This window comes from Haliotis cracherodii, unplaced genomic scaffold (genome assembly GCF_022045235.1).
Source record: "Haliotis cracherodii isolate W230 unplaced genomic scaffold, xgHalCrac1.p SCAF_4, whole genome shotgun sequence".
NCBI classification, from domain to species: domain Eukaryota; kingdom Metazoa; phylum Mollusca; class Gastropoda; order Lepetellida; family Haliotidae; genus Haliotis; species Haliotis cracherodii.
The window spans coordinates 39,361,777-39,379,331 of record NW_027266297.1 but is presented as its reverse complement, the minus strand read 5'-3'; the positions used below and the strand labels follow the sequence as shown (position 1 = coordinate 39,379,331).

The 17,555-nt window shown below is 38.1% G+C and overlaps 1 protein-coding gene across 1 annotated transcript in view; it reads left to right on the top strand.

The window, feature by feature from the left end:
* LOC139479226 (receptor-type tyrosine-protein phosphatase kappa-like) overlaps nucleotides 1-3,848 on the top strand; it is a 112,086-nt gene extending 108,238 nt beyond the window's left edge. Inside the window, exons 15-16 of the mRNA XM_071262082.1 lie at nucleotides 347-482; nucleotides 2,724-3,848. Coding sequence (XP_071118183.1) covers nucleotides 347-482; nucleotides 2,724-3,269 — 682 coding nt within the window. The 3' untranslated portion in view covers nucleotides 3,270-3,848. The remainder of the gene's footprint in view (nucleotides 1-346; nucleotides 483-2,723) is intronic.
* Nucleotides 3,849-17,555: the final 13,707 nt, after the last annotated feature.

Genomic DNA, 17,555 nt, shown 5'->3' with positions numbered 1-17,555 from the left:
TTTCTAGTGTGACGTCATTCCGACCTCACGTCACAATAAGATTCGAATGATGTCAACAATGCCGTCGGGGTGACAGAAACAACACACTGTTGTCTCGTGACGTGATATGACCCAAGGGCACATATGATTTTTATGAACCTTGACATGTTTGCCCTCGTAGGTTATAAAGAAATATTATTACGCTCACACGTGTGTCATACTGATTTTACAAAACTTGTGTAAGAAATCATGTATTACCCTCACACTCACTCAGGAAATAGAAGAATCTGACACTCATTTCGTAAAATCAGAATGACTAACATGCTCGTAAATTAATCACTATTTGTGTGTACTTTTGTTCCCACAGAGATGGTTCTTGTCGGATTGGCATCTACTGTGGCATCAACATCTGCTCAGAACAGCTGAAAACGGATGGCGAGGTAGACATCTTCAATGCTGTGAGACTCATCAAACGAAACAGACCACAACTTGTGCCAAATATTGTAAGTATAAACATAATCTTTGTTCATGTCGTTCCACAGTACAGATACTAGGTATGTTCTAGGTATGTTCTAGGTATATTCTTGTGAAGATCATCTGAAGCAGAGGTTTCCACTGAAGAGTGAATGAGTGAGTGAGTGAGTTGTGTTTAGCGCCGCTTTTTACAGTATTACAGTTATATCATGGCGTGTCAGCTTAATGTAGGAGGAAAGCCCGAAGTGATGCAGGTCTTAGACGTTTACCACTTCGGTGAAACCCACGAGCACGGGTATGGTGCTGACAAACCTAGAAACATAATCGGGGCGAACCTGGATTCGAACCCACAATCATAGGTTTCTGGCGTGCCCATGGGACGCAACTCTGCACAGCGAATCACAGCGCCTTAGACGACTGGGCCACCTGTGGCCCCTTTCCACTGAAGATCATGCACAGGTGTATTGGCTGTAAATTATAACTCTTTTGCACTGAAAAAATATTGATTTATGCAACTGAACCTTTACTTGGTTGAAACCAGGGGTTGTGTCATGCAGTCATGCTTATAGGAATGAGAAACTGTGGCTGCCACAGTAGAAGTTTTGTTTAGAAAATGGAATTTTAGATCTTGTTGAAAATTCTTTGACATTTGATCAATAACTTTCTGTATACCATAGAGCTATATTACCTACAGAGCCAGTGGGGCTGTTGCTTTGGTTTCTTTAAGTAATGTGCTACTCAACTTTTGATAGGGATAATCAGAGTTGTCACTCTTTCAAATATACACTTGACATATTGGGCTTAAAAAATAAAAGAACTGGTTCTCTAGCAATGTTTTTTTAAAATATAGTGCGGGCGGGCGGTGTCTTTTTTTTTGCGTGGTTGTTCAAACTAGTATGTAACCAATAAACAATTGTGTAATCAAAAAAAACAATTGTGTACAATCAACCTGGGAAAGGGCCTCCCTACATAAATGTATTCCTTGATGAGTAAAATACTGGAATACAAGTCTGACTTGGGATATTTAAGGATTTTTTATATATTTAAAAAAAAATGAAATAAAAACGAAACGTGCGTGAACTTTATGATGATGCGGGCGGTGCCTAAGAACCAAGACTTTTTTTTTTGCCTTATGAGACTCATGGACAGATAAACAATATCCCTATCAAAGGTAGTAGAAGATGAATGCAATAACAAAAAGTGTATGTTTTGAATGACTATACATGTATTATATCAGGCTCTATTTTATTGTGGTATCGATAAATCTAGTAATCCAAACCCCCGTTGACTGTTTACTCCTGCAAATCTAAGCATGATATTTCATCGCTTGATCAAATACAGGACACGTTACGGTATGTCACGGCTCCTCGCAAGTATACACGTTAACGTATTTATGATAGTTTCTGGAATGTTTTTTATGGGAATTACCCCCACTTCCATTTGAAACTTGTTAGAAAAGAACCCATTTGTTTGGACAATGTCCGTTGACCCAACTTAGGTCATATGCATACAGATTATGTATAATCCAAAACATTATCCACACATATCCCACCACAAAATAGTGGTACCCGTGATAATATAGAGTTGCCTGCCCTTGAGTCGCTAATGACAGGTACTTTGTTTGCTGAAGAAAATCAGCATCAATCAATCCTAATTGATATGTCATAAAAGTTGAACAAAGAACAAGAAACACATTTCATATGACCTATTTGATAGGTTACTATGCATTTGCCATTACGATCCATTATAAATGAACTACTGCGATAATATAGCATACCATGCTTAAACACATCTAATGTGTTTAAAACTTTCAAAACAGCACAAATTATAACTTCAAAAATATATGCTTAACTGATCAATTTCTTTCCCCAGTGGCTGAAAATGATAGGATTAAAAGAAACAAAAGTCAATGTATATGTTTATATTTTTGGTACTTCTTATTAATTTTTTGTCAAACTGTCAAATAAGTGGACAGAATAGTCAGTAAAATTTGTGACACCTCACTCATAAACTCACTCATAAACTCACTCATAAACTCACTCACTCATAAACTTACTCATAAACTCACTCACTCATAAACTCACTCACTCATTAACTCATAAACTCACTCACTCATAAACTCACTCACTCACTCATAAACTCACTCACTCACTCATAAACTCACTCACTCACTCACTCATAAACTCAAACTCATAAACACATGTTTAACATATACAGTTGGAATTGTACCAAGGACGCGCTTTTATTCAGATATTTTATGTTTTTTACAGGATGAATATCGTTACATTTACCAGTTCATGGCCGAGTTTGCTGCTTCCAGTGGAGCCAAGCCCCAAATAGTGATCACTGGGTCTGAAGGCGAAGCCACAAACTATGCCTTTGAGGACAATCACTGTACGGAAGGTGAATCTAGTGACGATGATGAACCACCCTCACAGCGTAGTAGTAGATCCGGGAGTTTTGACACCGCTTTAGATGATCCGATGGACTGCTATGTTCCAGCGACAGTTAACGCTCAAGCTAAACTAAGTGCCTGTATCACCCAGCTAACCCCCCACATGTCTCCCCAGTTCTTCAAGGCGGACCGGTGGAGTTACTCTTCCACGGACAGTTTGTATGGTTTTGAGACAGCTAGCGAGAGCAACAGGACAGCTTTGGCAACACCAGATTCCGTTCTCACAAACGATAGTCATTTCACATTCGAAAGGAACAATAATTTTACTCCTGAGAAAAGGCTTCGAGATAAGTTTAGTCCTGTTCGAGTTCTCAACCACTTGAAAGCACCGATAGATCCAACAGCTTCTAACTATGGGTGAGGAATAACCTGCTTGATCTGGGTTCCGTCAACAGGCCATCCTGTTCTAGTAGCCAGCAGCTACCCTGTTCTAATGTTGCCCTTGGGCTCATGAGAAGCTTGTAGACCGGAGAGTAGCCGCAGGATTTGCTGGGCCAGCAGCTTCAGGAATCGATGGCTTACGACATGGAGGCAGAGACGAACAAGAGAAACTGTTCACGAGAGACCATGAGTATTTTTGAAAGGTGGTAAATTTATCAAGCTTCACAAGATGAAGAAAAGGATTTCACTTTTCAAAGCATTTTTACCTTGAAAGGAAATTTATGGTTAGAAGTTGCATGAGGATCAAAGTTACGAATTCTTGAAATGCTGCTGTATGCGTGTCATGTTCATCAGACCAGAGACACGGAACTATTTGCAAAGTGCACATGAGCTCCCATAATGGCATTGGAAGTGGGATGGTAATAGCTAGTTCCAAGCGTGAAAGTAGAATTTTCATTGAATTAAATGTACAACAATGGTACAAGTTGTACAAGGAGCATTAATAGTTTCCATTTTCACTCATATTTGCTATGATACCATTGAACAATGAAAGCAATGTTTGGGCAAAATACACATTTTATTTTTACTATTATCCAGTCCTATTTCAGATTCAATAACCTCAAAGTGCAATACATGTATTCCTATTTGTAGTCCACAGTATGTGCTGCACATTGTTTGACATTGTTGTGTTAGGATTACAATTGTGAATGTTTACAAGTTGTATCATTGTGTTACAACAAATGAAATTTATCTACACCTCTTTATTAAATTTGATACACTATTTTTCACATTATAGTCTTTGATATTGACAACATATAGGAACGCAGGATATTTCTGTTTTCTGACATCGGTAACAGTATCAGAGTTGAGGTGAGGTGAAATGGGGTTTAACGTCGTGTCCAAGATTATTGCACAGCGACGTGCATGCATGTGTGTGTGTGTGTGTGGCTGCTTGTACTAGTCCGGACTGATGCCGATTTATAGTGCAAGCCCACTGAGATACCATGCTGCAGTTTAACATGAATACCCCACTCAGACACAGTGAACTGACTCCGAGCCGACCAGTCCTTTTTTTAGCCCCTTAATGCCGGGCGCAAGACAGGGTAACAACAAGTACCATCTTTTAACGTCTTTTTGGTATTGACCTGGCCGGGATCGAACCCAGGACCTTCTATTTCCCCGGCGGACGCTCTACCACTAGGCCACGGAGGCAGTCATAACAGTATCAGAAATAGGTTCATTTTGTATGGGCACAAGAGAAGGCAGACATCTTCAGTCAAATGTGTGTTCTGCCTGTCCTTGTGGCTGAAAATCACCCATGGCTTAAAACAAAGGCCACTACAAATCAATTTTTCAGTAAAAAGCTAGTTTTTGTGTTTTTGAAATTCAAAAATGCTCCTCTTTATGTATATGATGTGCTGGATGGAGGTATCTGTTTGAGGATGCATGGACAGCCATTTTGGGTTCAGGGAGTGTCATTTTTTGCTTTTTCGAAAAGCTTGATGGGGATGCTTCTCTCCTTTAGAAGGTAATTTTGAAAGCTAACTGTGATTTGTGTTAACATCAATCAACTTGCTGTGGCCTGATGTTGATGGTGGTTGCAGCATGGGTTTTAGGTGTGTATTTCAGTCAGGTGACCTTGAGGTGTCAATGTTAAAGTCAAATATGGATTTAGAAGACATTTTTTTGGTAAAAACATCGCAAGAAGAGACCATGTCCCATTTCTTAATCACAAATACGTTATTCGACGTAATAAGCGCCCTGCTCTAATAAGCGCCTACAGCAATATTTACTAATATATTTGCTGGTGAACAATCCCAATGAGCACTCCTTCCAATTGATCAATGTACAAAAGACTTATTTATTCGCGTATACTACGCAATTAAATTCTGGAAAAATATATCTGTCGTATATAAACATTTCAGGCTGTCAGCATAAACCACGAAATTTATCTTTCAAGGCTGTTTTTTTTCTTCACCAAAATAACATTCTGTTAAAAGCCTCCCATTTATAATTTATAATTTTGAGCGTCCTGGGCGCTTATTACGTCGAATACGGTACTTGATGTTGAACTTGTGTAGGAGGGTGCTGGTAGTTGTTTTCGTTTCTAGAGTAACATGAATATACAGAAAATCGGGATTGAACACACATCAGTGTTTATTAAAAAAATAAAACATTTGCAATTATGAACACTCTGAGAGAAAAATAATTTGCAAATATTTTACATTTAATCTTGGCAGTGAGCAATTAAATTGCTCCTTAACTGAAGGTGCACTTGCCTGGCCTTATTGAGATGGAGGTAATTTGTGAATATGAGTTATACATTTGTGAGATCTTATTTTCTCGATTTGTTCTGGTTTAGGTGCAAGTGGGTGTACGCAACAAGAACAGCTGACACGAGCAAACGCTTCTTGCATCAAATATGTTATTTTGATATTGTTTTATATTCTGTTTGTTTGTTGACAAGTTTGTTTATTGTTGGTGTTCATATTGACACACTCCATTCCATGTATTTTCCATTAACAGTAATTCATTTATTTGTGGTTTGTATGTTTTGTAGGAAGAGATACTGTAAATCCTCCGTTAACCCTCTGCCTTATATGACAACAACAATGAATGAGGGATTGGGAAAAGGTGATGTAGAATAGATGATTGGAAAATGGGAAATCTGTTTTTGTATTTCACATCGACAAAACTTCCTATTTGTGACCTTTAATAGTCAGTTTGAGAAAGTTATAGGCAATATATGCATGTCTGCCCTAACTTATAATATGGATACACGCAGTGGATGAGGGATTCATGGTAGATAAGTACAAGGATTTATAGTATATTTCAAAGGCTGAACATGACTAATGAACATGCAATTTTTTTTCAATTTTTTTTTTAATTATTGTTTGTTTTTCATAATTTCTTTTTTTTTTAAAAAGGAAGGTGATTGAAATGAAATTGTAAATAAACAGACGAAAATGTCATTTTTCAAAGGTATGTCAGAAAATATGGTCTGCAGGTTATAATACATACAAGAACCTGATACAAACACTGTCAGGGCGCAGTCTTTTCAAATCGGATCATAGTTCTTGCTACCGATAAATAAAGATCAGAGGACATCCCATTTCAGGTCATATCCGAACGATGTTTCACCCGCTCCGACGAATAAGATCATCGAAAGTGATCAGGAAAGTGACAGTCAGAATGCATTTTCTGATCATCAAACCTCGAAAAGGTCAACAGGTATTCTGAATGACAGTATGGGCTGTACAACTAGCTCTCACTTCAATTTCATAATCATTTGATCCGAAATGACTTTGCATAGCTCGTGGAAAGTATTGCCATACAATCCTGGCCATCTATTTTATATTACAGAATGTTCTTTTGTTCATTTTTTAAATTTTGAATCAACAACTTTGTCCAAATATTTTTCAAAGCGTAGTCTGGAATGGAAGTCGCCAGTTTCAAACTAGTGCCGTAGAGCACAAGAAAGCTGCTTTATGATTGGCTAATGTCGACTTATTGTTAGTCATTTCATTGGTCGGTCAAAGTTCGTAAAAGGTCGTTGTGACCTATCCCTATCTATAACAGTGACAAGAGTTACTCCCATGTCTGTCAACTTTGGAAGATATTTTTCACTTCAATTTTTTTTAAATCAACAGGAAGAAATTTGAAATTTGATTGTTTATTCTCAAAAAACAAGAAATGTGTACTCCTAAATAAACACCCTGCTATACGCCTGTAAGAAATTCACATAACAAAGCAAGCATCACCAGAACCACGCGCTCAATATTCAGCACATAAAATGTGTGTGTGTGACTGCTTGTATTTGTCCAGACTTATGCAGACTTATAGTGATAGCCCACTGAGATACCATGCTGAAGTTTAACATGAATACCCCACTCAGACACAGTATACTGACCCCAAGCCGACCAGTCCTTGTTTTAGCCCCCAAAAGCCGAGCGCCAGATAGGGTAACAAGTACCATCTTTTAACGTCTTTTGGTATGACATAGACATGGATTGAACCCCAGACCTTCTGCTCTCTGGGGGGACGCTCCTGTGGACCATGGTAATTAGTTTAAAGAATTCATAAGTCAATGGTCTAAATATTTTTCAACTGTGAGGAGATGATAAACGGCTGATGACTGAAATTATTGCACACTCATGTGTCCCAGAACGTAGAATATGAACATTTTTTCAACAGTTGACTAATTCTTCAGATGAGGTCAGTATTGTTTTGATGTCTTTCAGCTACAATTATGAGGCTGTGTGACATTTTAGAACTTTGTACCATAGTGTGTGTTTATTGCAAAGTAATGGCAGGCCCACTCATATCATGACTGACTTTCTGGCTTTGTTAGGGCCTTGTCAGTATAATACCGTATTCGATGTAATAAGCGCCCAGAGTGCTCTCAAAATTAGAATTTGGGAACTCTTATTAGAATATTATTTTAGTGGAAAAAAAAGACTTGAAACTTAAATTTCACGGTTTATGCTGACAGCCTGAAATGTTTATATACGACATATATATTCCAGGATTTAATTGCCCATAATTAAGGGTGCATATAACACACGAGTGGGTATTATACTCGAATAAATAAGCCTTGTGTACATTGATCAATCGGAAGGGGTGCTAATTGGGATTGTTCACAAGCCAATATATTAGCAATTATCACCCTGGGCGCTTATTAGTGAGTGAGTGAGTATGGTTTTACGCTGCTTTTAGCAATATTCCAGCAATATCACGGTGGAGGACACCAGAAATGGGCTTCACACATTGTACCCATGTCTTCAGCGTGACGAGCGAACGCTTTAACCACTAGGCTACCTGACCGCCCCTTGGCGCTTATTAGAGCAGGGCGCTTATTACATCAAATACGGTACATCAATAAGTGTATTACCCTTTGTTTTTTTGCAACAATTTATAAAATTGTTTTTATAGTCAGTTTGACAAGAAATGCTGTCATTGACACTTGGTTATTCACATTTTAATCCATCACAGACCAGATGTTGGTCTACCACTAGTGTTGAACACTATATTAACATTAACATTTTGGGCCAAGAAGAAACAATATTGGTTCTCAGACGATAGTTTACTACCAGGAATCAGAATTTTCATTTTGTCCAAAATATCAGTTAAAATGCATTCCTACGAGATGTTTTGCTGGTTTGCCATTGTCTGAGAATGAAGAATTGTTTTGTTGTAGCCTTATTCCTGTAAATATCTCTAATTTATCACTTGCATTTTTCTCCATGGTGTCAAAACTGATCTCATTATTCTCATGTACATAGTCAGATGGCCTTTTGTATTCTTCAATATTTGAACAGGCACTTTTTATGTATATATTATCTTTTCACTTTTCAAGCATATCAGTGTAAAAAACTGTAACTTTACTATGCAAATCTCACTTTTTTCTCCATATTTAACTTTATCTGTGATTTTATTTTGCTCACCAAATTGTAATGCAATTATTTTTTATACTCACCGTAATTGTTGTATTCACAATTTGTCCTTGTATGTGTTCGGACGACATTGGTTTGGTGCTGGGAGATATGTTAAAATTGACTATAACATAATTTCTCGAAAATTACAAAAAGTATGAAATGAACAGCTTCTCTTTGAAATCATACATATTGATAACTAAAGGATCTACTCTGTTATGTATCAGGCAAATGTCATTCCAATTTATGTTTCTCATCAATCAAAACATTTAGGTTTGGTGTGTGAAATTTTGGGGAAATTATGTTATCATTGCATCTTTTTTACATCAATTTCTTATTAATCATTTTGGATTTTTTGCCCAGTGACAGAGGAGTCCTGTTTGTGCATTGTTGTAAGGGGCATTATGCTAGGAATTATGGGTATTTGTTACTTTGTCACCCATTCTTCATGTAAGCACTTCCTGTCCCCTGTGTCATGGACAATATTTCAAGTCTGGATGCAGGTAGGATATTGATTCTCACCTGTACAGTCTCCATGGTAACACTATTATTACAAGAGGTAGTTACATGATAGTCAGTAATTATGCTGCTGTTTGAACAAAATGCAAAATTCCCCCTCCCCCCCACTCTTTTGACGTCTCCGTAATAAATGACCAGTCCCTTAATAATGTCCAAATTTTTAAACTTATAAAAGAAGTCATTTTAATGCCTCCCTCCCTCCCAACTGTTTAATACCTCCCCTCTTCCCCCCATGATAAATTTAGGTAAGCCCCCTATTTCGCAGTGTCATTTTTTTCTGACATGCCCCTCCTATCATAAATAACCAGTTCCTAAATTCATTCAAATGCATGCTTTTTATTGGAAAAAACATTTCATGTACAAAAAATTATATTGTACTATTTCACTTGATCTAGTCAAGAGTTGTTCTAATATACAGTTGTATGAACTATGTCATATATTTCCATGCATGTTTATGCTGATATACAGGACTCCTTCTTGGTTGACATTAATTCATTTGTTTTATTCCTGTCACAACGGTTATCCCTTATTCCATTTACTCGGGGTTTTCTTATCAAATCCTGTGATCAGCTGCCATTAGAACTCTATGGTGTTTCTTAAAGTCTTTTTCAAATTTTAATGACATTTTAGTCATTCTATGAGAGATGGTATTTATTTCAAAACATGTTGGCTACATTCTTCCAAGATATCACACCTAGAGATAATGAGATATCCATCAATAATCAGGAGGCCCTAAATTGGGTCTGAGTGCGGATCAGTTGAATCCTGGTATTCAAAAGGGAAGTAACTCTGATAAAGATTTTTTGCAAGTAAATAAACTTAATATGATGTACCTTTATTCCAGTTTTCTAAAGAAGTTTTACTGCTCTTGTCATGATCAAATTAATAATTGCCATCAATTTGATTTTTTGGGGCGGTGTTCTTTGAGCCTCGCTCAGATGAAACACTCTTGATCAGTGTTATAGTTATTTGGATGGAAATTTCTGAATTTGAAAAATGGTCTTTTTTGATAATTTGAAATATGACAATAAATGTAGAATATTGCATTTATTGCATATTTTGAATAAAATTTGAATTTTACACACAATTTATTGATACCAAGCATTCAAGTCCGAGGTAAATAAGAACGCAGGTCATTAACCTTATTTGTTGTCTTAACGCTGATACACTTTTCATGATCATGGCTGACCTTGCAGTAACCTGATTGGATGATCGTGGAAATCTTGCTGTAAATTGATTGGAGGATTGATCACTTACTGCGACCTGATTGGATGATTGTGACTATTGTGGGATGATGTTTGGAGGACAATTTGTCACTTACTGCGCCCTGATTGGATGATCATGTGTCATAAGCTCCATCTGTTGGGATGACAAGGAATAACGTTGGTGAATCAGACTGATGGTGGGAGCTGTCTGTCATGATACATGTAGTTACAGTCTGTCTGTAGTGCCTTTAGTCATGATAGACAATAATCTTTGAATTGAGATTTTTTTGTTATCAGAGACTACTGATGATTAATCATTACCGTATTCGATGTATTAAACGCCCAGGGCGCTCTCAAACTTAGAAATAAAGAGCTCTTATTAGAATATTATTTTGGTGAGAAAAAAAAGAGTTGAAAGATAAATTTCATGGTTTATGCTGACAGCCTGAAATGTTAATATACGACAGATATATCTTTCCAGAATTTAATTGCCCATAATTAAGGGTGCATATTACACTCGAATGCATATTATACACGAATGAATAAGTCTTGTGTACATTGATCAATTGGAAGGGGTGCTAATTGGGATTGTTCACAAGCCAATATATTAGCAAATATCGCCATGGGCGCTTATTAGAGCGGGGCGCTTATTACGTCGAATACTGTATATACTTAACAAAAAAAGTTAGGGATTATGAATAACTTATGGGATATATTTTTTGTTGTGAAGGCTGAGTTTCTTTGTATGTGTACAGTATAAAAAATATTTCATGATCCATATTTTTTTTGGGGGGATGGGATAGGGTTGACCCTGCCAGATATGGATGTGAGCTGACTCCATTGATTTAACTTGGTCTGTCAGATAATATTTTTGTATGACAGATTTATGTTAAACATACTTTAGTCTGTTTATATTTGGTTTATTGTAATGATAACCCCAAAACACACAAATAGGATTAACATTTTGATAACTTTTTTGGTTCCCACTCAATCTGAGCAATTAAATAAACTTTGAAGTTGGTTTGGAATGGAGTAACCTTTTGAACTTTGATACAAAAATCATTTTATCATGTTTTGTGGTTTTGGAAAAAATGAAAATGTTTTGTTTTTTATTAATATCACTTCAACCCACACTAGTTTTAGGGAAATATTCTGTGAACTAAGTGATAGACAGAAGCTGATGCTGCTCATGAAGCACAGGATCACGCTCAGGTCCAGTGATCCAGGGGGCGGTCGGGTAGCCTAGTGGTTAAAGCGTTCGCTCGTCACGCCGAAGACCCGGGTTCGATTCCCGACATGGGTGCAATGTGTGAAGCCCATTTCTGGTGTCCCCCGCCGTGATATTGCTGGAATATTGCTAAAAGCGGCGTAAAACCCCACTCACTCACTCACTCACTCCAGTGATCCAGTGTGACATGTGGAACATGTTTATTGTGCACCCTACTGTGGTAAATTGTACATTGTGCTTCATGCAGAAGGTGATATTTGGCTATGCTATAATATCTTTAAGCAGCATTTAAGAATCTGTAGTAACAATGAAGACAGAGTTAATCTATAGATTCAACTTCTTTTATTCTTTCAATGATAGATTTCGGTACAGATGCTAGTACTTTTAAAAATTATCAAGAAAGTGATACAAAATTTACATCCATAAGTCAACTGTCTTCATGGGTCTGCAAGAGTGGGTGAGTGAGTGAGTATGGTTTTACGCTGCCTTTAGCAATATTCCAGCAATATCATGGCGGGGGACCCCAGAAATGGGCTTTACACATTGTACCCATGTCTGGAATCAAACCCGTGTCTTCGACGAGATGAGCGAACGGTTTAACCACTAGGCTACCCAACCACCCCGGGTCTGCTAGAAGTAGGATTTATTGGATATAAAGGGACCACTCTGCACAATGTTTTTCTCTGACATGGGGAAATGTTACTGACATGACAAGGATTTACTGTGATTTTCGTAACCAGTCTTGAATAGACGTGTATACAGTCAGTGTAACATGCTGTACAAATACCCTATGGATCTTTTTAGAAATTAAGGTTTTCTTCAACATGAGAGATGCCATTGTTTTTTATTCATGTATCTGGTGTACTCAGCAACCTAGTTTGATGCACAATTATAGAAAACTTTCATAGATATCAGCAGGCCACAAACCCATAAGCGCTTCCAATTGTTACTTGTATTGAGGTATTCGTGTGGACACATACTTAGTCTCTTTTAAACATCGGAGATTAATGGGGTTCTCTAATCTAAGAGTTTTCTGTGAATCCTTGAGATAATACTTAGACATAGACAGCAGCTATGTACCCTTAGCAACATAGTAATCTAGAGAAGTGATAGTGTAGTATAGGAGTGATGGACATGCTGTGATGCCTGCAGTAGGTGCTTTGTTGGATTAATGGGCATGCCTTCGGTTGGTGCCACACAGGAGCGATGGGCACTCTGTGATGCCTTCTTCAGTAGGTGCCACACAGGAGAGATGGGCACTCTGTGATGCCTTCGGTTGGTGCCACCCAGGAGCGATGGGCACTCTGTGATGCCTTCAGTAGGTGCCACACAGGAGAGATGGGCACTCTCTGATGCCTTCAGTAGGTGCCACACAGGAACGATGGGCACTCTCTGATGCCTTCAATAGTTGCCGCACAGGAGCGATGGGCAGTCTGTGATGCCTTCAGTAGGTGCCACACAGGAGAGATAGGCATTCTGTGATGCCTTCAGTAGGTGCCACACAGGGAAGATGGACACTCTCTGATGCCTTCAGTAGATGCCACACAGGAACGATGGGCACTCTGTGATGCCTTCAGTAGGTGCCACACAGGAGCAGTTGGCACTCTGTGATGCCTTCAGGTGCAATACAGGAGCGATGGGCACTCTGTGATGCCTTCAGTAGGTGCCACACAGGAGCGATGGGCACTCTGAGATGCCTTCAGTAGGCGCTGTACAGGAGCGATCAGCATTCTGTGATGCCCACAGTAAAAGAGTAAGGGAGTTGGGTTTAACACTTTCCATAGTATTAATGCTATATCACGCCAGGTCAGCCTAATCTGGAAGGAAGACCTGATGTGATGCAGGTCTTAGACATTCACAAATATCGATACCCACAAGCATGGAGGATATGCCTAAAACATAAAGCATTGGACCAAACTTACAAACATGTCCTCCTTTTCAATGAGTAGGCAATCCAATTGTATACCATGTATTTATGAATCTAATTTCATATATCAAACCCGTAATCGATAAAAGTTTTAACACCAGCTGACGTTAACAGCATCTGATTAAGACGCTGACCATCAAGCATGAAACTTCACTGATCTATCAACACGCCCACCTGGTCTTTCACAGATGAATAGTTCATTACTTGCAGGAACACTAATTACCACAGCTTGGGATCATAATTGGTATTGATTATACCAATAGTTAATTCATTTTTCATCATTTTACTGTCTGGATAACGCTGTATTTAGCAGACTTTTTGGTGCATCTTCTTCAAATTCAGGGTTGACTGCATTTGAATACATGCCTCTTGTCTAACAGATCAGTTTTCTTGTCAGGCTGTGTACAAGGAAGACACGGCCCCAGAGCCCAAGGTCATTGCTAAAGTCTCAACTCTACTCAACATTCGGGATCCTATTTCCTGTCTTTATCTTGTCTGATATGCATAATAAACCCGAGTCTGCTGCAAATGTTGATGTGAATGGCTTGAATCAAACTTACATGGACAGCCAACTGACCAAGGTACCTTTCCACAAAGAGAATTAAGATTACTGTATTCGATGTAATAAGCGCCGAGGGCGCTCTCAAAATTAGAAATAGGGGGCTCTTATTAGGATGTAATTTTAGTGGAAAAAACAACGTTGAAAGATCGTAAATTTCTACATTTGAGGACCTGAAATGATACAAAAGAGAAGTCTGTGTGTATTATACACGACAGATATATTTTTCCAGAATTTAATTGCTCATAATTAAGGGTGCATATAACACAGGAGTGCGTATTATACACAAATAACAAAGTCTTTTGTACATTGATCAATCGAAATGAGGTGCTAATTGGAATTGTTCACTAGCCCATATATTAGCAAATATCACCATGGGCGCTTATTACATTGAATACGGTATCTTATACTTCAACATAGACTTAAGACAATCGTAGGGCTGAGATTACTTTGTGGAACAGGGCCCAGAGTCATCTCCCTTTAAGGGCGACTTAAAATTGCAGTCAAATTATGCAAGGGTAACATTAGTGCAAGCACTATGACCACTAATGATCAGGGCTCTGGGTGCCTACAGTGGATTGCATACTGGTGCAGATAGAACTGGCTGTTGTGTCATCACTCAAAGACTGACTGCAGTTTGACAGGTCCTTTGCAGGTGGATCCATTTAAGGTTAACAAAACCTGACAAAGATTCAAGATTTTCTCCCAAAATATTGTCACTTTGACAAAATTTGCACAAGTATTTTTTTATTCTATAGTTTTCAGATAAACAGAAACTGCTTGGCGCACAATTTCAGGAGAACATACTTATCTGTTCCCTCCAGGTAACAAGAGGTCAACAAGAACACACTGGAGCTTTAATACCTAACTTGGTCAAATAGTTTTTTTTATGCAGTACATTTTTGAAGGCCAATATATGACAGTTGATGATTGGCAAACTAGACCATGCTCTAAAGGTAAAATTTGGCTGGAAACATAATGTCTCATCTGAAATAGAATGGTTTCACAAATTCTGACAAATGGATTTTGATACAGTTCCAAAATTCAGAGTACACCATGTTTCTAGCCAAACTCTATAATGCCAGATATTTCTCCTAATGCTCACATTTCTTCATTACAAGGAATGTATTTTTGTACCACTTCAACCGAATTCCTTGTGGGGTAAAGACAAGTTTCAATAAACCCTGTTTCATGTCATGAAAAATTCACGTGAAGTTACACAAGGTCCTTCATCTCTCAGGAGAGTGAAAAAATTCAAGCCAAAGAAATTCATCATTTGAAGATCTAGGGAAAATATCTGACTTTCTTTTGCAGGCATCATGTTCAAGTTTGTACACAATATCCTCGCAGCAGTTGAATACGTCTTTCTTAAAAACACCATGTACTAAATATATGATAACGTGCCAAAGATGTGACTCTTGTTGAGAACAGATGCTATTGACAGTGACTAGTTTTTAGCAAGCTTTTGATTGACAAAATTGTCCTTTTGATTGACAAAATTGTCCTTTTGTTCAATTTAATCAATTTAGATTTGAAAAAAGTCTGCTTTAACTATCAACATCATCACCCTACCTAATAGTACTGATCTCCACCCTTTTATAATTGAAATTCTTTTTACACTTTCTAAAAATAAAATATGATCAAATTTTAGGATGTTTTAAACAATTGCTGAAAAAACAGCATACATATGTATAAACTTTTTATTGATTGAGGCTCAAATAAGAAAATGAATTTTGTAAATCTTTCACTTTATACAATATTGTAAACTATTTCCCTCAACCATCTGTGAGTCTTGTATGAAATGGAATGTCAGACCAGCAGGGAAACAGATGTATATTCTGTATGACAACCGAGTTAATCAACTGTGGCTAGAAAGTGAACTTTCATCTTCTGCGAGGAATGTTATTTTCCCCAACTTTCACAATGTGACTTGTAACTATCTGTGTGACAGTATTTTTTCTACTTGGATGTGTCACTATTTTCATACACTTGTTAAAGTTCTCGCCACAACACAATGCATGTCTTTAATACTTCATTAATCTTCAAGAAATAAAACTTCTAATGAAACATGGTGTGATTTGTTTGATCATGTTTGACATGTTCTTGGAACAGTTTGATTGTTTGTTGTTTATGCCACATGTCACAATATTCCAGCTGTATGATTTTGTTTGTTTGTTTCTTGTTTTACGCCACACTCAGCAATACTCCAGCTACATGATGGCGGTCTGTAAATAATCCAGTCTGGACCACACAATCCAGTGATTGATATCATGAGCATTGATCTACACAATTGGGATATATCATGCACCAACCAAGTCAGCGAACCTGACCACCCAATCCCGTTAGTTGCCTCTTACGACAAAGACAGTCGCCTCTTATGGCAAGCATGGGTTGCTATTCTACCCCGGATCTTCACGAGTTCCAGTTGTATTAAAAAGGACTTTGAAAATCAAATCTTGATCAGAGAAACCAGGGATCGACATTATGAGTAACATTCAATCAAGTCGCCAAGCCCGGCCACCCGATCCATTTACTCACTTCGTAAAAGAAACACAAATCCTTTCCAAGTGTATGGAAATGCAATGATTTTTCAGGTTTCGAAATGGTGTTAAAACGTAATGACATGTGAGCTCTCAAAACGCCAGATCTTTTTCTTCTGAGGAGCACCAGATATTTATGAACATTTTGTTTATAGCATTCAATATTCACATATGTAAACTTTATCGGGCCGAACCCACGAGGATAGGTTTCCGGCGTCCCCTGTCTGTAAACAAACAGTCGGACAGGCAGTGCATTGGTTTTGAAAACTTCAAGCCAGGTGACAGATTGCAACAAATCAATAAGTTGATGGGGTGATTGCACGCAGCATTGATGATTGTTCAGGCTATCAACTACAGTGGTGACTGTACCCAAACAGCAATGATGGTTGTTCAGGCTATCAACTACAGTGGTGACTGTACCCAAACAGCATTGACGGTTGTTCAGGCTATCAACTACAGTGGTGACTGTACCCAAACAGCAATGATGGTTGTTCAGGCTATCAACTACAGTGGTGACTGTACCCAAACAGCATTGACGGTTGTTCAGGCTATCAACAACAGTGGTGACTGTACCCACACAGCAATGATGGTTGTTCAGGCTATCAACTACAGTGGTGACTGTACCCAAACAGCAATGATGGTTGTTCAGGCTATCAACTACAGTGGTGACTGTACCCAAACAGCAATGATGGTTGTTCAGGCTATCAACTACAGTTGTGACTGTACCCAAACAGCAATGATGGTTGTTCAGGCTATCAACAACAGTTGTAACTGTGCCCAAACAGCAATGATGGTTGTTCAGGCTATCAACAACAGTTGTGACTGTACCCAAACAGCAATGATGGTTGTTCAGGCT